The sequence below is a fragment of the Ambystoma mexicanum genome, chromosome 12 (assembly GCF_040938575.1).
Source record: "Ambystoma mexicanum isolate Mex_15411 chromosome 12, UKY_AmexF1_1, whole genome shotgun sequence".
In the NCBI taxonomy this organism is placed as follows: Eukaryota; Metazoa; Chordata; class Amphibia; order Caudata; family Ambystomatidae; genus Ambystoma; species Ambystoma mexicanum.
The window spans coordinates 10514043-10539726 of record NC_090936.1 but is presented as its reverse complement, the minus strand read 5'-3'; the positions used below and the strand labels follow the sequence as shown (position 1 = coordinate 10539726).

The window sequence follows — 25684 nt, the reverse complement described above, 5'->3', positions numbered from 1 at the left end:
GCACATGTTTGCTGCAAAATCAAAGGACTCACAAGGATGTTTTGTATATATAAATTACATTCTTTTGTGAGCTAAATCGCCCAGAAGCGTCTTCTGTTTAACATCTAGAAGTTCCTTAGAAAAATACTGACGTCTTGTTGGTTTTTTTTTTTTTAAATGCCTTGATTCTCTTTAATTTGCGTAACCCCCCGCCCCCGTCCCGACACACCAACACCTTTCCCCATTTTCTCTGCATCTCTGGTTGGTTGATGGCTTGTCATCGACGTTGCAAAACGCGAATCATAAGTCTGATCTAAAAGAGACCACTGGAAAATAAAGGTCTAACATAGTGGTGCGTTAATGTGGCCTTTGTGTGGAACATTTTAGTGCAAGTGTGACTGAGGCCACATCGCCATGCAGCTTGTTCTGGGTCTCATAATAAGCAGGGCATGACGGGGGGGGGGGCGGGGGATGTGTGCCTCTTTAGTCGTAAGAAGAAGGATTTGTGTCAATCCTAAGGAATTGGCAACACTTGAAGCTGATCCAGCGGAAGTCTGCACGTGACAGTACCCCCAGACCCTCACATGCACTGGCTGGCTTTGGGTTGGAATGTTCTGGCAGCAGAGAATTTACATCTCCCCGAGGGCATCCTTTTTTAATTGAATATTAAAACATTTTCATAATTAAAGCCGACACATGAAGGTTAAGTTACAGGTGAAGGGTGTTTCTGCCAAACAGTTAAACCATTTCAGTTGCATGAGGCAGAGAGATCAAAGGCGGAAAGTGGGTGGAGCCACAGGGTGCAGGGGACCAATAGGTAACGAGGAAGGTCAGATAGCACAGCGAGAAGAGTGCTCGCTTTGACAGCCCAGCCGTGCTGACGCAGGTTCGAATCCCGGATGGCAGCCTTTCATCCTTCCGGGGTCGATAAATTAGCCCCACACACGTGGGTAATAATAAGCAGCGCTCAGATGCCTGAGGGTTCGTAGCGCTATATAAATGCTAAATTATTATGACTAAGAGACAAGGAGGAGAACGTGTAGCAGGGACGGCAGAGTGAGAAGCGTACAACGAGGGAGTGTTGGGCGAAACCATAGACGAGAAAACAGGATTTTAAAGACAGAGCAATTTTCATGAGTCACCATCTGGCAATGGCGGTGATTACTAATGGTCTTGGAAACAGCTGCCTGGGTTGGCTGCAATCAAGCAGTTTATGAATGCATAAGGCAGTTGCAGGCATGGCCCAGACACTCCTTTTATGTTTTATTTATTTTATGGTTTTTTTTTATAACGCGCCAAATACCGGACTCGAGTTAGTTTCTGAGAGTGGATCTGGGATTCAGACCTCTGCGGCCCTGTGTGGCCCCTGCCGAAGCCATGCATTCATGGCCTCGGTCACCCACGTGGATTTAAAGTGGGGGGCCTTAAAGCGCCATATGGGCAAACTGTTCTCCAACTTCATGGAATACTGCACTAAATAAATCTGACGAGTAAATTTCCTGTACGTAAAGTCTGCAGCGATATTTTCTGCCATTTTCAATATGTGCAAAATTGCTGCAAATAAAATCAGAAGAGGATTATTGGTGGAAATGTGTCGGCAGAATAAGTGGGAGTACCCAGCATGTCTTCATCTGCTGGGATTATTCCGGAAAAATACGGGGCAAATTCAATGTGAATAGTTTAGGTGACTTTCCCGTGTACTCTGGAAAAAACAGCGAGTGCCTCTTTACTAGAGTGAGTTGCCCACCAAGTGCACACTTTCCTTGAGAGTGTTCCTCTCAGCTTGCTGATACAAAATAAATACACGCGTCAATACGTCACATTGTACACATTGGTTTCGCTGTGTTGTTTCCCTTCAATTTCAAGAGATCCGCACTGGCACCAAAACGGGGTCCTTTCAGAAATGTGTCAGGTGAAGGAGTACGACTTTCGCCCAATCACTGGGCGGCATTTCAATTTCCCACACGCCTGGTTTCAATGATGGCAATTCAGAAAGAAGTCATGGGGAGTGGGTGTATCCGCCCAGTTACTCTGACCTGTTCCCGACGCAGCAAATCAGGAGGAAGTCGCGTGTGCATCAGAGTTGCTCAGATGAACCTATTTTGTTTTCCAGGTGTCCGCCAGAAATACTTAGGTTATTTTCGATTCTTTCTGTAGACATCGGGGCTTGCGGTTCATTTCCTGGGGGGAACTCGAGCTGCATCGGGGCAGTCTCTCGTAGAGAGCGCTGCGGTGCCAGCTGCGATCTCGCGCCCATGCACTCGGGCAGCCTGGGCGCCATGTTGTGCTCTGGGCGTGTATTATCCGATGTTAGTTGATAGCGGGTATTTATGTTTCCCTGAGTCATGAAACCTGTAATTACCGCAAAGGCTGTCACTGTGATTGAAGGCACAGGTGCAGCTGTCTGGGGGGTGGGCTGCTGCCAGCTGCTAAGCTGCTGACCTCGCACATCACACAGGCGCCCCCCCCCGCCCCCCTGCTGGCAGAGCCCGGGGACGTGCACTTGGAAGCCAGTCACATTTGCATTGTTTCTCAGCAGACTGGAAAAGAGGAGAGCGTGTTTTCCTGCCTCCCGGAAGCAAATGCAAACAATGGCCCCCTGGTTATTCACACAGAGCATTGCGTGCATTGATTGCGTTGCCATGGTTTTCCAGGTTAGCATTGTGCACTTCCGGGCAAAGCACTTTATTGATAGCTCTGCACAATCGCAGCAGAAGCACAGCACCTGAGTTCAGGATGATGAGCAGAGCTAAGAGCCCAAGTGATGTGACTGGCCGTGGAGTAGTAACTCATTGCCGGAGTATCACGCGTGGATTTAGTTTTGGCTGTTAGGTGGCGCTTAGGTAGATGGGTTTGAGGCAGGAGGGAGAGCACACAGCTTGAGAATGTTATTTGTTTATTTACCCAACTAGTGAGTGCCCATGGCCATGCTAAACCCTATACATGTCCCCGCCCTCTATATGTCCCTCCCGCCGAACCACAGCCTCCTGGGATCTCGTTGAGCTAGCTCTATCAAGCGGTAACATCACACTTTGGCCTGCAAGTGTTTTTTCTAAGCCGTCTGCTAAGAGATAATGGCTTAGTTGCAACTGTAAATGAGCTACTGGGGTAATATGAAAATATGTTTTAACTGTGTTCTAAGCTGCTTGAATATTATATGTGTTGATTCTACTGACATCCTTTTGAAAACATGTATTGGCTAAGCCAATTTGACTTGTTTGTCGGCATTTGCCAGTCACTGCTGTCCTGTGCCCGTGCAATCATAACACCTTCCAGCAGTTTCCATCTTTTTGTCAAATATTGAAAATATGGCAGTGTCTGGCAAATGCTCACCACATGCCCAAACACAATCAAAAGCGGGTGCCTTTACCAATGCTTGTTTTGTTTGTGTGCATACGGGGTAGCATGCGTGCATTGCACACTTGGACTTGCTTTATTGTGGTCATCGTGTGGCTTTCAAAGATCCCCATCTCTCTTCAACCCCATCTATCTGTATATAAAGGAATGAGCCAGTGACGCTCCTGATCACAGGCCTGCAACCTCTGGCTCTCCAGATGTTTTGGACTACACGTTCCATGATGCCTCAGCAGTGATTACAGTAATGTATCATTATTACACCTCTAGGCTGCAAGAACAAATGTGTACATAGCTCCAAATATCTGGAATTATTTTTCTCATAAAGCACATGTTGACAAGCAAAAAGCAGCAAATTAACCTGAAACGTTTCAAGGCACTGCCTATGACCTGAATTTGACAAATACAGGCTGCTTGACTCTTGCTCCCAGCTGTTTTTCTCTGGTGCGAGAAGCAATTATGCAGGGAATGGCTTTTATTTGTATTTATTTTTTAAGCTATATCGTTGTCTTGCTCCCTGGTATCTTTTGTTAATCAGGTTTAGGCTGTTGAGTGCAACTTGAGCCAAAATCCAGCTCGCCACGCGTTCCTTTAACCAATTGTATAATGTCAGCTTATAGTGCTTTGCATGCTGGGACTTGTAGTTTCACGTTTGCCACTTTGAGTATAAGCCTACACGCATCAGCATTTAAAACTAGGGTTAAAAGTGTGTCTGGGTGCAAGCACCGAGCTTGCAACTCGAACAGAACTGAGCTTGAAATTAAACCAGAAAAGATGGTCTCGTGTGAGCACAGTGTTTAACTACAACATCTTTGCAATGAGTTACACCAAACTAGCAACATAGCCTAGCAAGTTAGTGACGTCACTTGATTTCACTTTAAATTTAGAATAACGACATTTGGTAATAGCGCCTATCAAGCGTGCGTTTCGAACTGGATTCGCCGACCGTTAAACATATAATACTGAACGTTGTATTACAGTGCGCCTTTAATTGGGCAAGGAGCCCCTTGCTTTGTCTGCCCAACCAATCAGGTTGCAGCATGGATGGCAGGCTGACTCTGTGAGTAAACGCCCATAGTCCCGCGCCCCCGTGCCCTGGTGATGGCCGCCCTCCTGTTCCTGCCACTTGACTTGCTGCATGTGTGGCCCGCCGCAGAGTTGCCCGCCGCAGAGTTGCCCGCCTCGTGCTTTCCACTGCCCCACCTGGCCTTGTGTTGACGGGCTTCCAGGCGCTACGCCTTTTCTTTGTAGGGGGGATCTGCATTCCTTGTGCTAATGGCCCCCCCGCCCTCATCGGAAGCCCATGGTCGCTTGGCCTATAAATTGGTTGGCGGGCCGTTAATAACCAGTAAGGCCCAGGTTGCTCACCATTAACATCTAAACAATGTAGGTGATAGCGGATGTTGCCACTTAATTATGTACTGCTCTATTGACTATTTGAGTATAAGGGACATGCCAATCAAAGGTCCTTCATGTGGTGTTGTGGTCAGCAGCCATCTTGCGTTGGGTGCTCCTCTTCTCTACGATAAAAACAGGCGCTCAAACATCCAAGGACTTTTCAAAAGCCACAATTATCACCAGCCAGCGTGTCAAGGCGAGATAGTTTGCATTGTGGCTTTTCAAAATAAAAAATACATATAAAAAAAAACCGCTTTGAAGGTCTGAGAAAGAAAGCAGCTGAGAGCGGATGCAAGGCGACATGTGAAGGCTGCGTGAAACGCTGCACAGCTGCGCGAAGTTCTTTGAACTCGGTGGCGATGACATTGTGGGGCCGTGCAGAGTGTGAGGCGGGCTAATTAAACACCTCCCTCCTGGCAGAGGCGGGATTCATCAAGAGACACTATTATACGAGCCAAGTGTGTACACGCATGGTGTCACATCCCGTCACCCAATGCAATGAGACTCTGTAAAATGTACACGTGCAGTGTGTTCCACCCGCTCCCCCCAGCCCCCGCGTCCAGGGATCCCCAACCCCAGCCACCACTGGATACTACATGTCTGTAAATACTGTCATTACCGGTGATGGATTTAAGGCCTGCAATGTGCTGTCCCCATTCACAGTTTCCAGTTCCCACCTCCAGCAGGTTGAATGGGTTAACCACTGTATCCTGCCTATAAGTGGACTGGCATGCCATAAATAGCCAAAGCGAGGGGGGCTGGGGCAGGAACAGCGCTGCACTCTTAAAACCATCAACATTAACCCCTAGACCTGGGGTCTGCAACCTTTTTGGTTCTGCACATTTTTCGGACTGCAACTCCCATCAGCCCTAGCCAGCAGATTCCATGGCGAGGAATCATGGGACATGCAGTGGGAAACCGCTGGAGAGCCCAAGGTTGCAGGCCCCTGCTTTAGCATCATTTGCCCGGTAATGTTAATGTAACGGCCAACCCTGCTACTATGTAAAGGACCCCGCAATGAGCCTGCTGTGTTCCGCAATGAGCCTGCTGTGTTCCGCAGTGAGCCTGCTGTGTTCCGCAGTGAGCCTGTTGTGTTCCGCAATGAGCCTGCTGTGTTCTATAAAGTATGTTGCAATGTGTAATAGAACTTTGAGGGGTGCCTCCTATGACTGCATTAGAATGTGTTGGTCAGAATCAAGGAATGTTGGTTGAAGATCTAGAAGAGGGGGGTGGGGGGGCTCAGTTGGAGCCCGATGTGAATGGATGACGTTCATTACTGCAGTCACTGCGCTATGTCTTGTATATCAATACATGGCGTCTATATTACCCGAAGGCATCTTAAGCTTTATCAATGCTCCAGCCATCAATAGCTCCTTTGCACACTGCTTCTGTGAGAAACCCTTAAACTTTTTATAACAAGATAAAAAATAAAAAAAACACTCGTGTGCTGGAACTGCATGACGGCTGCGATGCAAGCGATGCAAGCAAGCAGTGTTAACATGAAAAAAGAATGGAGTCATCACAGAGTTTCTGTCCTTCGCCAATATAATGCTCAAGCGTTAATAGGTGTGACTCCAGGTCAGTGTCGCTGTTAGCCCACTCCAAGGCTTTCATTTAGCAGAGCAATGCATTCCTGGACGTGTAGTCTTGGCTGTCTTGTATTGAATAAATTGGACGGAGTCCCAATATCCAATGGATTTTCCCAAGGAAGAGTCGACACTATGGAAGTGAGGCCCCTGTGCCAAGCAGTCCTCTGGCCCTGCTAAATGTGTCTCACTTCCCAATAGCAGCAGCAGCTAAATCGCAGCATATTTGCTGTAAAGTGGATTTCCATTTTCATTGACGGTGTACATGCGACTGGGCGGGCTGGGTGGCGGTGTAGCCGCATTACCGATTCTTTGGGATTCATGGCTGTCCCTTGACAGTGCCTGCATTTGCATATTCTCATCTCCGATTTATTGGATGGCACTTGTTTTTTCCTTTTCTTTCTGTGTAGATAATGAAAGATGGAACATACTCGCCTGTCAATCCCATGAGCCCTGTCTTGGAAGCCGGCTTTCTTGCCTGGCACCTGGGAAGGACATTGCTACGTGCTCTGCCAGTACAGCTTCAGAAGAACAGAGTGCCTTATTAAAAATAAAAAAATAAAAAATGATTCCTTGTCACATACCTACCCCGGTGTCCAGAATTGCAGACAGTTTGTAAAGGCACACAAGCAGGGTGAGAGTTGCAGAACCCCCAGTGACCGCCATTGGTTGCAGGTGTTTCATTCAACCATCAAAACAGACACCCCACAGGACCGTGACCAGGAGCTCTTTCAGACAGTGGACACCAATGTCCCAATAGAATTGCACACGCCCCTGAAATCATGCAGTCAACCTCCCTCTCTTGTGCATTTGCACAATGCAACACACAGCCAAAACCGGGCGTGAGGGGTGCCTCATATTGTGAGTGATTCGGGACGTAGTCAGTAGAGAGGGGAGCAAACCGTTCAGTTGAGGTTTGATGATGAAATGACTATGTACGGTCTGTGTCCCGCCTCCCTTACTGCACTAAACAGGCAGAAGAGGCGGCTGGGAGCCAAATCCATCGCCAACTATCTGTTAAGCAACTTCGGACAGGCGCAGTGAAGTCAGGATTTATCCCTCAAAACCTGTACGGAGGGCCAGAGGAGCAGGCATGGTCTCCTAACCCATATCTGTAGCCATCAAACACAGACATCTCACGGTGTTTATAGGGTTTTGCACAATCAGCCTTGCAGAGTAGAGTTTGCGTAACACATTTAGGCGGTTACATTAACAACGAAGATCCTAACAGAGCACCCCCTGCCATTGGAGTCCATGGATTTACAGACCTTTTCACGACACGTGGCCTACACACGTGACACAGACCGTAGCCTCTAGCAGGTCTGTCCATTACACATAATGGGCTCTGATCATGCACCTGGGGCCTGCGTGACACCTGTTCCGGGTCTCGGGTGTCTAAATGATGCTTCGTCTGGTGATGCGGGCATGTTGTTGGGTGCACCTGCACAGCCTTAAGGGCTTGAATGTGCTTTCCAGCCAATCAAATCTCTTACTGCTCCCCTCCCAAAACATGACTTTGATGAATGCTTCATCTCCCAGTCATGGCTGTAGTGTCTCTCTGTCCTTGGCTCAAGTATGTTCGGGGCTCATCAGAAATAGAATTCTGTTGGTCTCAAAGGTGCAAAGATTATTCCGAAAGACCAAGTACTGTAGGTTTGTCCCCAGAGCCCCCTGTCCTTAGGTGCCCAGGCTTCTGTCCCACACTGTTCCTAATTGTTAGGCTTGAGGAGAACGCCCTGAAACTTTGGAGAACCATGGAGACTCCTCTCTGTCATAGCATTCGCTGTGCCAAGGATTAGGGCTGCAGATTGACGCTTGTCTGCATATTACACAGGCCTAACCTTCAGGCGGTCCTAAAACTACACCGCATTTGCATATCCTTTCTCTCTTCTAACCACTTGTGTACGAGCGCGATAGAAATACAATACCAATATGGATATCTCACCAGGTCACCATAAAAGGCAGGAAGACCTTATTCTTATTTCCCCACTGTGTCTGGCTGGCAGAACTTGTCACACTCCCTCTGTTCCCCCAAAGCAGTGTGGAGCAGCTACAGTGCGGCGAGAGCCCTTTACACCCCCGCAACGTATTCTCAAATGTAGACGCCATGCGTCCGACGTCCGTGAGATGACGTCTGTGTATGGATCTGCGATACCTGCTTTAGATTCTGCTCCTGCACAACCAGGTCAGCTATGGTTTGGTCTGTCAGTAGCTGGTCATCTTATTGCTGCAGAGATCCGATTCCTGCGCACAGACCCCTACTTACATCATGGTTTCTCTTTAGACCAGAGACAATTTCCAGAACACATGTTACCAATAACGCAACCAGCAATCATGTCTATCCTTTATTTTCAGTTGTTAAAAAGTCCGTCCAAAGTATAGAAAAACCTTTGCGGCGGTCTTGCTTCACCGCCTGCGTGGATGCAGCGTGGTAGCGCACTTAATTGCAATATTATTTGCATGCTGTGGATTTGTCGCAGTCCGAGGCACTGTTTACTCGACAATTATCTGACCATTTCCTCATAATAATGACTTTTCCGAGACACTTGACGAAGTAAAATGGGTTATGTTTTCTTCTGATATGTTGCATGTTTCTGTGGATTTCCCAGACTATATTTACTGTACATATTTTCTAAGACTTTGGCAGCAGGCACTTGTTCATATAAAGACTCTTTGGTATATTTGAATTTAGTCACCATTGTGTTTCTCTTGGAAATTGCAATGATCGGCAATCAAAGAGTGTCCTTTGACATTCGGTATACGTTTTAGTTCCACTGCATTGACAGGCTCAGCAAGTTTCTCCAGTGCTATGAGTTTCACAGAGTACATTATGATGTTGCAGCTATCCTTCAAATCGCAGACATCAAGCTTCCCCACTACGCATATGGCTGGCTGTTAATGGCCTTTTGGAGTGTGATGTTGTGTAATAATTTGTTACTTTATTTATGATTTATCACTTATTTTCATTCTTCCACTGCGAGGAGCCTCAGGGCATCCTCCCATCTACCTCCCTTGGGTCCTCCTCTGGGTTGGCCTGGGAAGGGCCATCGCTCTTGGATCCCGACCTTGGGAGAGAGGATCACCTGGGTGGAGGGTCTTTGAGGAGTGGAGGAAAGGTGCCATTAGCTGAGTCATGGTACCCCGCTTTCCCTTGTAAGAATACACCCTCCCTCCCCCGACCTTTGTAGATTATTACCAATCTTCCCCACTGTCACATACACCAACAGTCCCACATCCATATCCCTTTAAGATTGGGACGAGGAAGAGGCAACTAGGAGTAATGCACACTTCCATCTGTGCACTCCAATTTGAAACTGGGACGAGGAAGAGGACTATGGAACACCTTACAATGGTCAGGCATATCCCATTGACAAAATTAATTAGGGTCAGGCAAAAGACTTGCACCTACAGCCAATTTAAGCGCTACAGATGGATATAAGGCAGAACCAGTGACTGGGGAGGAGAGACCCGCCTACGTAGAAGTATGCAGCAATCCAAAGTGGAGCAGGCTGGAGAGGGGACGGGGAAAAGGATGCAGAGCACTGCAGGAAAGCTAGAAAGATGTTGAGGTCAGAACGGGCTGCGAGAGGGTCGAGAGCACTGCAGATAGGTGAGCTGCGTGTCCCCCGCTGGAGCTGGGGGACACAGAAGTCTCCAACATGCCACAGACAGCAGCAAGAAGGTTCGGAAGTGGTGAGCGCTGCTTGCCGGAGCTCCCAATAAGAGAGAGAGGGGAGCAAGGTTACAAAGTGAACTGGGAATCCATATTGAAAGCTGATACAGATCAATTGACTGAATGTGAAACCACGAAAGCTGCCTTCTTGGGGAAGTGAACCCTGAGATTTTGAAACTTCGTTGATCTTGCGGAAGGAAACCCAGAGGCCTTTTGGAACTGTGTTGAACTTGGGAAGGGAACCCCGAGGCCTTTTGGATCTGAGTTGAATTTGGGGAAGGAGAGCTGAAAAGCAGGCCAGGAGCTGGAAGAAGCTCAGATCTTTATCTGGAACACTCTTTCTTTGGTTGCTGACATCCCTGCACATTGTTTAGCTTTAGTTGTGAGCGCACGTGTATGTTTTGGGAACAGACGGACTTATGAGTTGAGCTTTATGATACAGACTATCCTTAGTTCTTTCGGAAGGGAACTCACACCTCAGCAATGGGCAAGTTAGGCCTCACTCCATCCTGACATTTGGGAGAAAAAACATTACTTTTAGAAACGTGAATCTGTTGTCGGTGTCTTGCTACATGCTGCCTTCACATCACCCACAATATATGTCTTCCTCTCCTGTGAGCACTTACGATTTCTCCCGCTTATTTGCCTTCTAACTTTTTGACACCCCCTGAATGTATCTGCCAGTGTGGACCATGAGGTATCCACAGTATCTTACTCTGGCTGTTCAAGGGTTAAGCCTGAGTTGGATGTGCCAAATGGCTTCACCACAATCAGCCATGCATTTCTAGTAATGGGTCTTGTGTTCTTCAAGGATGAAGATTGAGTCGCAATGTTCTAATGGCAGTCCTGCTAAGGTACTGCCTTTCTTTAATTTAGTGCAGATGTTAGTTTAGTTTTGTTTTTCAGGTGTAGAAACTACACCGGATCCGACAGCGAGGATGACCTTGATTAGGCAAACTCGGTTTTAGTCGGCAAGCTCTGAAGACCATACGTATGTCTTCCACGGGCTGGAAAAAAGTGATCCCTACAGTCATCAAAGCTAGCAGACAAAAATGGAGAGTTAGCCTTATAAAGGTGGCACCTTTGTAAGATATTCTATTATTTGACATTGTTTTAAACAAAAGCACAACAATCTCTACGGTTTATTCAGCAAACTCAGAATGTCAAACTTTTATTAAGCCATTTTTGTTTCTTCTGCTTGAGATTCCGTATATTTATACTCTTGTCTACATTTTCTATTGAACCCTTGCTCTAACATGCCCACCTCTGACATTTCCATTTTAAATATTAAACCTCTGGGCTCAACCCGGGCGTATGACAGAGGTCACTCAGGCTTCGAAGATCAAGCATTTAGAGGAAGCAGAACACCTTACGGCACCAATCTTATAAAACCCGCCTTATCATGACTTGGGAAGGGACAATGTCCTATGAAAGAGCTCACCAGTTCTGCTTAGATCTGGGATGCGTTGCAGTGCAATGTCGTATACCAGATCTTGGCTTTGTGGAGAAATGCCGCTGTTTCATTCAATCTCATTGTCTATTCTCTTTGACACCAGACATGTGTGCCTTTTTTGAAATGTCAGTGTATTGGGAATGTACTTAAATTACATTGTCATAGTGTTAAACAAGGAAAAACTCAGAAAATAGAGAAGAATTCACCAGGCATACAGTAATTAACATTTGCTTTTTTTATAACGCGTTTCATGCTAGACTCCACCCTCTAAGCGTGGGTCCAGGTATCGAGCCTGTACTGCTAGGCACTGTCTTGTTTCCAAGATGAACGCCTAACCCCATAGCTATTCCCCCAGCCCAGTAATGAGTCTTAATGTTAGTGTGTTTCATCTTCATTCAGCCTCTTATGTATGCTCTGTCCCCTCGTCCTTGCTATGCTTTACTCTCGCTTCCTCTGAACCCTGTCGGGTCATGCAGGTCGTTAATGATTGTGTCCGTAATGGCAAGTCACTGATACAAGAGTGAGATCGGGAAGTAGTAAATGTAATCCTTCTCTGGGATGACACTGTGGGCCTCTAAGTTAACTTAACATTTGCAATCTAAGGCCACACTAAGGATGGGAGTGTGGGGCAAGTTAGAGTTGTGAGATCATCCTGACCACACTACTGGGTACAACAACAAAATCTTCCACTGTATACTGGGTTCTTCCCTCGTCTGCTGCTTCAACTTGCAACTTGGCCATCAGTTCCTTTCTCAAGAATATCCATCAATACATCTTCAAAAGGTGCCCATGCTCATGGTCTACAAACATCTGCTGCCCCTAGACTTGCGAAGAAGAAACATTGACAAACCTTTACAGTTCACAGAGAAGAATCCCAACCAGATGAGGTCCCTTCACAGTAGGCTTTGATATCCAATATTTAAACCCACTGTTGTTGAAGTCTAATTTTCTTTGGTCACCTGATTTATGGTGTCTAAAATGTGTAAATTACTTTTAAAAAGCGTAAATGAACATAACACTGACGATGATACAAATAGCTAAAATGGCGGAAATTGTGTGACAATTGTTGTCCGTTGTCCTTCTCCTCAATCCAGTTAAACTAGTTCAAATAATGTATGCTTTGTCAGGACATAGTCACAAAGACCAACTTCTTAGACCCAGAGACAAATGAATCAGTTGCATGCATTTTGGGTTGAGTACTAATACTATATAGGTATATTTATATTTGGAAGCTATTTATTTACTATAAAGCTTGCACAATATCTTCAAATCTATAAATTCCTGCATTTGCTCCAGTACTTCCTCAATTTGGTCAAACTTCTATCAGAAGGATCTGATCACATTCTGTCATATCCATATTGTCTTCTGCTCAAAATTCAAAATAAGTAAACCGGTTTTTTGTTTGTTTACAATTCTTTTATCTGATCTGTACATACATGGCTCAAACATAGCCGTAGACCGGACAAGTCAACAACGTAAGGGAAAGCAAACCTTGACATTTCGCCGACTCGCCGTATGCCCAGCTTAATCGTGAGCAGAAGGAATCCTGAGCAACAAGATTCTCTCTAGTTTTAAACCAATCCCAACATCAAGCATGTCCGAATTATCCACATAATTGAGTTGAGAGTGCCGCTCCGTGCAACACGTTTCTTCAGTCGCCGCCACAAAACACCTAAATAACATATTATGGTAGAAAGTTATTTAAAATGTTACCAGAATTGAATACTTTAACTCTTTAATTCGATGCACCTTTTAGATGATGTTGTTGAGAAAAGGCAATCTTTGTCACGCAAGCACATCCGGCACTGTAGATAAAGCGGCGATGCGTGGTAGGTTGAAAGAGCTATGGGGAATCGAATAGAACATCACTTCACTGGGAACCAGACTTTGAATCTCACCGGGAAACCTTCAGGGTCCAGGAGCATTCCCATAGCTTCTGGGTAGCATGTTCATAAGCGTTCCAAAGACCCAGGAGTTGGCAGGTTTTATTTTAGTAGCTGAAAGGAATCGTTCCTTTGTGTGGCACATAATGGGCCATGTTTGTGATGGCGGCTTATCAAGTGTCAGCTGTCGCCGGCAGTGGGGACCGGGGAATAGAGTTGGGGGTGGCGAGTAGGCATCCGAGCAGCTGATATTTAAGCGATCAGATAAAGTGCTGGACGTCTCCGTCTGCTCACTCTTACTGACAGCTCTTTCAAAAGTTTGACAATGCGTATGAGGGGTCTTGGGACCGCGACGCCCTCATGACGCTCATTTCAGAGAACGACAACTCTTTTTCTAATATTGCATTAGCTAAGGGGAAAAAAAGCAAATCAGTTCCCACCACAGGAATCCGTCTTGAGTAGTTTCCTTTTCTCACATTTTTTTAATTGTAATTGTTTATTTATACAGCGCTTATACACAAGTGAAGTGCTTCAAAGCGCTTGCATTTTTGTATTTTCCATTTGAACTCTTTTAAATATATATAATGCAAATAACTTGTGCAAATGTTAGTATCCTCAAAGAAACTGCACTTACCCAGGAGAATGTTGACGTGCGTGTCTATAGTCTACAGAATGCATTATAGAGTTTTAATATGTAATTGCCCACACAGTATTATATATGGCGTTGTGGAATGTGTGACTAGGTCACATGGACTTTCCTACTTATGTATATGTTGTGGTGTATTGATTGCCACACTAAAGTGAAGTTAAGTATCAAGTTCCAGAGGAAAACAGAACATTGAATTTCTAATAATATTTGACCTGCATGATGGATTTGGCTGAGATTTTCCAAACAAAATGTTTGCCACATCACTCCCCACCCCCAGACTTGATATTGTTAAATAAAGATTGGTTAAAAAAAATGAAATTGTTATTTAGATAGCAAAAAAAGGCTGTTTTCGGCCTACTCCCATTCAATTCCCCACAGAGAAAAATTCCAATTTCTGCGCAGCGCACAGCAAAAACGGCTGCACAGAATTGGACCAGGTACAAAACAACTTGGGCACAAAGCGTTGACTCGATTTCTGGGAAGGGTTTGCGGTTGTTCCGTCCTGTAGTTGTTAAAATATTTGACAGAGAAGGGGATGGGGCAGGGACCAAGTTCAGAGATTGAACATTTTCCCATAACCGGGGTTACACTGGTGAAAACCAGGGTTATAATAGAAAATGGGATCAGGAATGAAAGTGCGGCACACGAAAATAACCAACGTTAATTTTGGGTGTTTACTGATAACCAGAGTTATTTATAGTTCATTGCAAATATAACAGAGGTTATGGGAAAAATGCTTTAAAAAAAGAGAGTTAAAAAATGAGATTATACAAAAAAACAGGAATTTTACAGCTAGAGTGAGTTTTGCGTTAATGGATGTGAAGGATATGGGCACTGGGTAACTTTAAGGAACTAAATGGTGCAATCTAGAAAGTGGGCATGGCTGAAAGCCGGAGCTAGTGGGACGCAATGAAACCTTTTGGGGCCACACGTCAAGGGGTGCAATATGGAAAGTGGACACGGCCGAAAGCTATAGATAGTGGGACACAATGAAACCTATTCGGACCATATGTCAAGGGGTGCACTATGGAAAGTGGACTCGGCCAAAGGCCATGGCCACTGGCCATGGCTAGTGTGCCCAAGAGAAGCCTAGTGGTGTGGCCACAGTCGAATGCCAGGCTAGTGGGCCTGTTTAGGAAACCTATTGGAGCAATATGCAGAGTGGCCAAGGCCGAGGGCCATGGCTAGTGGGACCAGAAGAAAGCTATTGGGGTACATGTAAAGGGGCCACGGCCGAAAGCTGGGACCAATTGTCACAGGCGAAGGCCATGGCTAGTAAGTAAGAATGAAAGGTACTGTTTTAAAAGATACAGTGGACGTGGCTAAAGGCCATGCTCACTGGCCAGGGTCGAAGGCCCTGGTAAAGGGCCTGAAAGACATGTACATTGACCATACCCGAAGGCCGTTGCCACCGAGTGGGTAAAAAAAACACATATTTTGGAACATGTACAGTATTTATACACCTACACATATACATATATGGTGTGGGAGCCCCTCTACCAACAATATACATAGCTCAAATAAACTGTTCTATGGAATTGTGTTCCACTCAGGTGGGTGTACAAACACTCTCTAGCTCACTGCACCCTTCACAGACTAAAAATATCCATTTGCTTATCAGCCTGGTCCCACGCACACAGGCTGTCAGCATAGAACTGGTGGGCAATTCTCCTCTGAACAAGAGCACCACCAGCAAGCCCAGACACGCGTTGCTAGGCCTCCTTAGTGCGGTGGAGCTGAGCCTCTCCGCTGTGAAGTGAGCAAGAGCACAGCTCTATGTACATGCACGCCAAACCCAAAAAGAGAAAACTAGGAACGGTTCCTCTTCTACGATCTTCCACAGCAAAAGGCATCAATTTAATGGTTTTGAATTGTTTAGAAAGTGCTCCTTGTATATAGTAGCAGAGAAACTCCCCCGGCTTCTGAGAAAGGAACCTTTGGCAAAACCGTTGCATGCTAAATAAGGTAGTTCATCTCCTAAAGCATCTGAGAAAGAGACCTTCAGAACAGGCTCGGACTGGCCTATAGGACAATCGGCCCATAGCCTAACCAAAAACACAAAATGCTACTGTGGGCCAGTTTTTTGGGTCAAATTGGGCCACTTTTTTCTCCAATTTGGGCCAGTTTGATGAGTTAATTCACTCTGCAGGTAGTAGCTCTGGCCAGTGTTGCTGAATAAATATGCTTTAAAATGCACAATTTGAATCACACTTTATCAAAAAACGCTCCCTTGGGTTCTATTCAAACAGTGTCACAAAAGGAATGAATAGCCATTTGCAATGGTGGCCCAGTTTTTCATTGGTGCCCGAGACAATGTTATGGCCCAATCCAACCTTGCTTCAGAAACCCCACTGCAGGCTGGATACAGGCTTACAAGTCATAAAGCATCAGAGAAAGAGAGCTTTGGAAAACCAATGTCATGCCTGATAGAGTAGTCCAAGCGCCTTGGTCATGTTAACAGGAGACGGCTATAGGAAAGACAGACCTGTGACACCTGCTCCAGAATAGAAGTGCCAACCCAGACAACCACGAGGCTCAACATGGACTCATTGTTCAACTTGATATACGAGTGTGTTATTCGTTACCTCAATTCAGTCACAAAATATAAAGAGAGAACATCTGTTACCCAACCGATGCTCTCTCTGGTCGGACCAGACTTGAGATAATCGCTGGGTGGTTGAACGCAGTGCAAAAGACTTCTGCAAGACATTGCTAATGCATCTAATAACACATGCAAGCTCACTCAAGCTCACTCATGCCAATGAAGCATTAACTTACCCCAATGATAACACATGCAAACTCACTCATGCCAATGAAGCATGAACTTACCCCAATGATAACACATGCAAGCTCACTCATGCCAATGAAGCATTAACTTACCCCAATGATAACACATGCAAGCTCACTCATGCCAATGAAGCATTAACTTACCCCAATGATAACACATGCAAGCTCACTCATGACAATGAAGCATTAACTTACCCCAATGATAACACATGCGAGCTCACTCAAGCTCACTCATGCCAATGAAGCATTAACTTACCCCAATGATAACACATGCAAGCTCACTCATGCCAATGAAGCATGAACTTACCCCAATGATAACACATGCAAGCTCACTCATGCCAATGAAGCATTAACTTACCCCAATGATAACACATGCAAGCTCACTCATGCCAATGAAGCATTAACTTACCCCAATGATAACACATGCAAGCTCGCTCATGCCAATGAAGCATTAACTTACCCCAATGATAACACATGCAAGCTCGCTCATGCCAATGAAGCATTAACTTACCCCAATGATAACACATGCGAGCTCACTCAAGCTCACTCATGCCAATGAAGCATTAACTTACCCCAATGATAACACATGCAAGCTCACTCAAGCTCACTCATGCCAATGAAGCATTAACTTACCCCAATGATAACACATGCAAACTCACTCATGCCAATGAAGCATTAACTTACCCCAATGATAACACATGCAAACTCACTCATGCCAATGAAGCATTAACTTATCCCAATTATAACACATGCAAGCTCACTCATGCCAATGAAGCATTAACTTACCCCAATGATAACACATGCAACCTCACTCATGCCAATGAAGCATTAACTTACCCCAATGATAACACATGCAAGCTCACTCATGTCAATGAAGTATTAACTTACCCCAACGATAACACATGGCACTACCTTGTCCCACAATGTAGCTGATGTATTGGGGGAATTCCTCCTTAGCCCATTTCCAAACTCTAAAAGAAGAATTGACACCTTATTGGGTAATAGCCCACCCTTCCAAATGTCTGTAGTGTCAGAGAGCTCCGACACCACAAAGGGCCACCACATTGGCACCCACATCCACTGGCGGGATGACTAAAGTGATGGTGAACATGAACACCAACAATGCTCTCCCCTTCCCCTGCCCATCAACCTTTCCCAACGAACGCTGCGATACACTGGTGCAAAGACCCTCCAACGCTGCAACATGTCCCGCTTTGAGGGCATGGTCCCAAGTGAGGTAAAGGTTGCCATCAAAGCACATCTAGGGGACATAATACCAACTCTGCAGAATCCCATGATGGCAAACCTTCTTCCAACGTGTTCCTCTTGTGGAAGATCCCTGCCTGCAACAGTAGACACCTTAGAAGTCAAGCATGTTTGGAAACATTGGATGGATATTACACAAACCCAGTTGGATTCTACCCTGGCAGAAGCACAGAACCCACACTCATGGATAATTACCAAGACCCACTCCAAGCGACGGACTCTACACACGTCAGCTGCCTCTCCTCTTTAACCTGCTCCAAAACACATCCGAAATAGGACAAAAATTCACGCGGGTGAGATCCTTCCTACAAGACCAGTCCACGCGAGTGAAGCTCTCAGTGTCAGGCTCCCTCACTCATTAGAATAATGGGGACCCCGGGATGTCACACTATTCAACTGGGTATTCAGTGATGAAATACATCTTCTGCCAAATAGCACGACTCGGCTTTCGTAGTCTTGTAACTGTATGTTGGTGGTACACAAGTCCTTAGAAGACAGCAGAAAGGATAATGAGTTTTGCTTATGTGTCAAACTAGAAATGATATCGTGCCTCCTATTGCTATGAATATATGTATATTGGCCTACGCCAAGCTGCTAACAAGCTGCTTATAAACTACATGTGAATAAACTCGCATTGCAAGGTCCTGACCTTAGAAACCATGTAAACTGTCATTTTGGGTCAAGCCGCCATTTTAGGTTTTCTTGCTCTATAAAGTCACCATGTGAGCTAAAATGGTAGCCTATGTTATTCAGAACAGAACTTGATTGTCATGACCTCTGTACAGCTAATGTATAACTTGCCTGCAGGCCACTTGTTAGGGTCATGAGCTGAGACCTTGTCCTTCTGCTGACCTGTGTGCAATGGATTACCTGTATCACCGAAACTGATCTATAATTGAATGAGAACACCTGCTTAACTACATTGTATAAATTAAGTCCCGCATTGTAATGTTAGGCCTAGAGCATACATTATTACCATTTCTTCTTGTTAATGTATAAACCTAAGATGAACTAGATTTGACCTGGCAAGGGACCCTAGAGCAGTAACCTATTTATGGAATGGTTAAACTGCAGAAAGGCTGGACAACAGGCTGGAGAAATGTATAAAAGCCTGACTGTTTCAATGAATTTTTGCACTCACTGAGCACACCGAACCACGCCGGAGTTCGCTGTGTTGTACTGAGGGTCGATAGCTATCTGAATTTTGTTCTTTTTTTTGTAACTGGATTCAGTATAAAATAAAGTGCTTTGTATGTTCCTTTGTAACCTGTGTTTGGTGTGTTTCCTTTTTGGTTAACCTGCCTCATATTATTTCCTTGTTTTCACATATGAACCACCAAAAGTTGCTTATCTGCAAATAAACTGTGCCTTAATATAGTACACTATGACTCCTTGATACCGGGAAACTTCAATCCTGAGCGACTGGCATTTAAGTGGCCGGTCCTAGTAGGCATGAACACCAAACAAGTGGGTGCTATCATTAAGAGTCGCACACTAACTTGGTGCCTATTAAAATGTTGTAACCTGACTTGCTCACTACAAACTCAACACTCTGAGAAAAGATTGACTTCTTGCTTAAAATGGGCTCCACCGTTTGATTGATACCAGCTGGAGAATGAGCAGCCTTGATAACTGTAGTGGCCTTTGCCTCGGGCTCCCCATGAAATGCATCCTCTAGGTTCAAAGGGTCACAAATACAGCAGACTAATAGTAGGTCACTCCACACAAGCACTGGACACACTTAAACAGTCGGTGGCAGACAGACAATGTCATCATGCTAACAGCTGTTTAATTGACACACGAATGCTCCTGGAAGACCGTGTCATAGGCACATGCATTGTGCACACTCTGAACTGAAGGCTGGCAAGAGCCTGAAGATGTAAATGTGCAAACCTCCTGCATGTAGGGAGGGGGGAAAGAGATGGCGCTCTCTGCATCTGTAGAATAAGTTACCAACAGACCCGAAGAAGCGGGAAGATCCAGGGACATCCAGGAGATAGGTCAAGCAAGTATTCCACCAACATAACCCCTGCCTCCCCCCCTGCCCCAAGGAACTTCACGGGCTGAAGCGCCACACTTTCTAGGAAAATGTACCCCTTGGTTCCCTTCTTTCCCACTGCCTTCCTCCTCTTCACGGGTTGCATTCAAATCTTATTACAGCGCCTAGAAGCTGGAGGAATGCAAAACATCATAAGTGCAATACTCATTATTCGCCTGACTGATTGTAGAGATGGCACAGCTTGCATACACGTTTGCTTTGCTCTTTTTGAAGTGCCTAGTTCACCCGCACTCAATATCTGAAGTGTCACATGTCAACAGGAAACACTGCTGCCCGCCGGATGTGAAAGCACACTTTTTCTCATGAAATGTAAATATTATGTGCTGTTGGTCTCCACTGCTCGGCAGTAGCAAGAGGCATTGTCAATTAAGAATTGTAATAATGCTGAAAGTAATTTCGAGGTGACCCTGAACTTTGTTGTTTCGCCCTTTTTCAGCGCCTGGCCAAGGAAGCCGAGCGGTTCCAGGAAATGCACCAGTGGCAGGACACTTTCCAGGTGAGCCCCCTTCTGCCGCGCGCCCCCCTCATGAGCAGCCCGTCGCACTCGTTATGTGCTGCAGTCATTTTAGCGCAGTGGCTTGTTTAAGGAAAGTGTGTCTGGGCGGCTCCAGCGGCCATTAGCCATAATGTTTCCTGATTGGGAAATCAATGCGCCAACCCAGGCTCCTTTGACAGTCGTCCAGGAGTAATCATACATGAAGTGGATGATTGCAGGCTATTTGCCACTGTGTTAAAATACGAGGATCAAGCGGGCAATTGCAGGCCGCCTGCGCGTGGCCGCGCGGGGTGTATTTGTGAAATTATGATATGACCGCGGGAGCCGGTGTTAAGGGAACACGGAACGCATCTCCCCCGCCGCTGAAAGTGACTGCGATTACATCTAATTACCCTTGGTGGTGTGTTGAGAGCAGAGCATGGCAGTGTCACACTGCAGGGACATGCTGCCTTCGCACGGACTCGAGTCATTCAGAAAAACCTGCCTGCAGACTTCTGCAAGAGGGCGCCAGGCTGGACATGGTGGTGTCTGCTGCACAGGGGCTGTCCTTAAGGGGGGCAACTCGTGGATAAGTGACCAAAGTAGCGCAGCTGTTGCGTGGACACTGGGCCAGAGGTCGAACACTAAAAGAGACCCACAGTCAAAGCTTCCAGTCAGTGGAACTGGTACATGCAGCTTGGCTGGCTTAACATGTGCTGCTCATCTCGGTGTCCTATGACAGCTCATCCAGTCCGCTTTCTAGTCCCTCCCTTTTCATGGAGATGGTCAAAGTACCAGAATGCAAGCAATGAAAAGAGGACTGGATGCAGATTAAAAGCATTTTAAATTCAGGGGGAGAAGGGTATAAGAGTTTGGGGCATTCCCCCAATAAAAATAAACGAATATGCACATGCTTGAATGGAAATGCAGAGTGATGCAAGTACATCAAAGTAAAGCCATGGAAGCCAGTTTGTGAAATACAGACTCGATTAAAAGAACGGTTTTATCACAATGTACAACATGCAAAGATGTTTTCAGTTGTGTGAGATGTTTTTTTCTGCCGGTGTGATAGAAAACAGAGCCACATAAGGCTTTCTCGGAATTCAGCCTGGGCCCGCTTACATAACATTACATGCATAACTGTTCTCATACCAACATCTGGCGCATACTCCCCATCAATCTAACTAAACCCTGCTGGTTACGCCCCCCCCACCCCCCAGCCAGGCGTTCTCCTCAGGCCTAACGCAGCCACAACCGGTCTGGATAAATCCTGCCAGAACGAACACATACTCTTGATCTCTCAACCACCACACCTACCGCTAAGAAGCAGCTATTACACAAATGCCACACCAGCTGCACACATATACGGTGCTCACACGCACCTTTGACTCTCTCTACTCTCTCTACTGACTTGAACTTCGGTTCCCAAGGGCGTTCAACCTACCAGCGCCTTCAGACCATAGCAATGGTACATAAGGCGCTATATAAATGCAAAGTAACATAACATAACATGTTGGGTGGGCCTGGGCAGGAAACCTTAGCAAACAGCCTGCTTTTTAAAATTGCTTTAACCTACCTTGGAACACAAATGTGTTTTCTTCCACTTTTGCAACTTGAGAGATGGGGATGTTGAGGCAACATGTATTTCTTAGGTCACATCGGAGAGCAAACATCACTTTTGACCGAGTGGAAAAACATTTGTTGTGAAATATACTGGGGCAAAAATCGTACTGCTCAATTGCATTTTGTTTTGCACCATGTGGAGTTCAGATGTTTTTTATTACAAATTGCACCGGGCAGCTTCAGAGATTTGAAAGAACTAGACTGTCACGATGCGCTCTGCAGTGGCTGCGGGTGTGCAGCGTTGCTTTCAGAGGGTGCTATTTATTTATTTATTAGGATGGCGCACCGAGCCCTGGGACATCTGGGTGCATTTCCTACAGGTACATATGATAAAAGATGTATTACTTACAGTTATATATGGTACACATGTTACAGGCAAATAGTTACAGACAGATTGTGGTAGAGAGAAGAAGCAGAGGTTACAGTAGAGAATTAGGGGAGTGCAGTCATGGGTGGGACTGTGTAGTCGTGAGTGTAGTATTGTTTCATGAACTGTGTATTTGCATTCTCTGTATGTCTGAGGAGTTTAAACTCCTCCGACTGCCACTCAGTCGCATAAGCTGTATGTTACCACCGGTGACGTCAGAATGACATAATAACAGTGCTTCTCCATCCATGTCCAGATTAAAATATATATATAATTAAACCTTCACAATGTGTATAAATCCTCAGTAATACAACTGTTAAGATCCATTCAATGTATATAATCTGCATTCATTTTCTGGGTGCTGTTTACCAGCGACTCCCGGTGTCCAACATCAAATTAACAACACTGCCCCAAACTCAACTTCAATTACCTAATTCATAAACAATTTGTCAATATTGTATATCAATCTAGATGTCAAAAATTATAATTTGAAAATGTATAGAGCGAGAAACTAAGGTCCAAAGGCATCTAAGTTCTACATCACAGTCCCTAAAAAAGGCCTGCATCGACCACAAATCACCCTGAGAAAGCTCGGAATGAAATCTCCTTCAAATTCAGCATCAAACTTCTCTCTGAGTTAAGCACCAAATCCCCTAAAATGTGTTTATTAAAATGAAGGCTATGATTAGACGGGGAAAGGGAAGTCTCATGCAATAATGCAGACCTCCCCTTTGACCTTTACCTGCTCATAACACAGGTCTGCTTATAGAACAACCTGTCCTGTCACACTCCCTACACAACCTGTATAATCGGGTGTCAACATACTCCACTGCCAGTACAATCCTGTGCCATTTGATCCTGGTATTCAGTACAAAATGTAAAAATACTTGTGAGAGTCACATTGATCCTATCTTGAATATTTGATGCTTTGTTGGAGCCAATCAATGCAGGGTTAGGACAATGTTTGGTGGAAGGGAAGGATTTACAGAGAAGCAGCTGACTTAATCTCCAGTGCCCGCCCCCTCACCTCTGTCATACTGGAAGAATATCAGGAATACTCTGTGCCCGACACAAGTATTATCCCAATACCGCATCTAAGATATGAGAGACGTTATGCACTCAGACAACCGTATTGAATGTGCCCTCGCACTGACGTGGTGGACGAATGTCGGCACAGACCAATGGCCATAAAAGAGCTGTAAATGAAGCCAGACCAGAGTAGAAGTGACTTCATGAAGAGAAGATATAAGACGTACTGAAACGATATGCAAGTACTTCATATATACTTAGAAACGCAAGGTAGATGAGACATATAGAAACTTGCTGCAGTAGAAACTAAACTGTGAGGATCGTGTCAAAACAACCTCGGAAGACAAACCAAAGCTGTAGGGCTGGAAGATGCTGAGGAAACAATTTTTGAGCAAGGAACAAAGAATATCTGTTTGGGTGAGACGGGGGTTGACACATGAAGAAATAATTGGATGGTACAGACCGAGTCAACATGAATAAGCTAAGAACGAAGGGCACATTTCTCATAAAGTAGAAGTGAAAACATTTGCAAGTGCCAAGTATTGGACAATCAAGGATAAAGAAAGCACATTTAAGATGGAACAACAAAGTCTCCAGAGGCCAAAAGGAGTAATAACACCCAGTATAATTGAATAAAATAGCAGTAAATAAAAGGTCGAATTGGACAAATTCGTGGTCTACTGACACGTGGTGCAAAATTCGAAAACACGGTCTATTCAGTAAGCTTCAATTGAAGATGGAGATGTTCCTACACTGCCTTAAAAGTTCCAGAGAAAAGAACAGCCAGCAAGGTCAGCTACAAAGGAGAAGCATTGGCTCATGGTCTAACTAATTGCCAATGTGGGCAGTGGTCTGACATTATCCCCCACACCCGGGTTTCAGTTGGCTCACGTGCTGCTAACGAGCCAAATGTCCAAAGTTAGGAGAGTATGCCAACCAATAGCTGCATGCTATAAAATGTCCCATATGCCAATCCACTCATATTGTTTCTTTATAATCTGTATTATACGCATTTAGAGGTAGTTTGAGGCGTGCCTAACAGATAAGGGGCAGCCAATGGTGTCATTAACATGTCTGCATACTATAGGTATATGTGTTCCCCTAACCAATCCTTCCCCGATAGGTTTTAATATTTGCCACATAGGATGACGTCATAGCTGACATAACTCAAAGTATCAAGTCATTGTATAATGGAAAAGTAACTGAGAGTATGAGAGCGGCGACTTGTTATGCTTGCCAGATTTCCCTACTTTATTTGCGCTGACAAAAAAGCAGTACTTTGCCATATTCTTTGAGTTTGTTCAGTTATTTGGGTCTGAGATCGGTTACTCTGGTAATTCCATTCTGCGCATGAGATACGCCCAAAAGTGCTGGTGCACAGATGTGTTGCTAGATTGTGGCAAATGATTATTACTGATCCTTGAACGATTAGTGTTTTTTGGAGTAAGATGTATTGGTTACTTTAGAAGAAATGTGAGTAACAGTGTCACACCACTTACCTGCCTTCCTGTGCAGAGGCTAGGGGTGCCCAGTGTCCCATCCTGGTGCATGTATCCACAACGCCAGTTTTCCCGCAACAGTTTCCTGCGGGGTTGCGCTCATTGGGGCACCGCCATCCTCCGGCACTGCGCATGCAAGAGCGGGCGTGTTCGTCGTTCCACGCATGAAGAGTCCTGAAAGCTACGCGGATGCCTCTGCTGTTCCCGGCTAGTCTGTTCTCCACTCACTGCTCTCCTTCTGCTCATTGCTTTGCCTTGTCCTGTTTGGCTCCTGCCTCTCAGCTCCTGTTGCCTTGCCTTCCCTACTATCTCTGGCCAGCTCTCTCTTCCCTGTCCCTCCTTGGCTCTGGCTGCCTGTCTTGATCCTCCTATCTGTCAGCTTGCCTGTTATCCCTAGGGTTTCCACTTCTGGCTACCTTGACAGTCTCTCTGTCAGCTTTGTGGTTCTATTTCTGCCTGGGTTGCCAGTCTGCCCTTCTGCCTTGGGTTCCCTCCTCCAGCCTGACTCATCTACCAGCCACCGTCACCGGTGGTGCCCTTTCTGGCTGTGCAAATCGATCTCATCCAGCACTACCAAAGTGACCATCTGCCTGCACAGTCCTTT

General features: G+C 45.5%; 1 protein-coding gene across 7 annotated transcripts in view; it reads left to right on the top strand.

The window, feature by feature from the left end:
* CACNA2D1 (calcium voltage-gated channel auxiliary subunit alpha2delta 1) overlaps positions 1-25684 on the top strand; it is a 1412752-nt gene that overhangs the window by 519362 nt on the left and 867706 nt on the right. For all 7 annotated transcript variants that reach the window (XM_069627805.1, XM_069627804.1, XM_069627806.1 and 4 more), the window contains exon 4: positions 20524-20583. In XM_069627805.1, coding sequence (XP_069483906.1) covers positions 20524-20583 — 60 coding nt within the window. The remainder of the gene's footprint in view (positions 1-20523; positions 20584-25684) is intronic.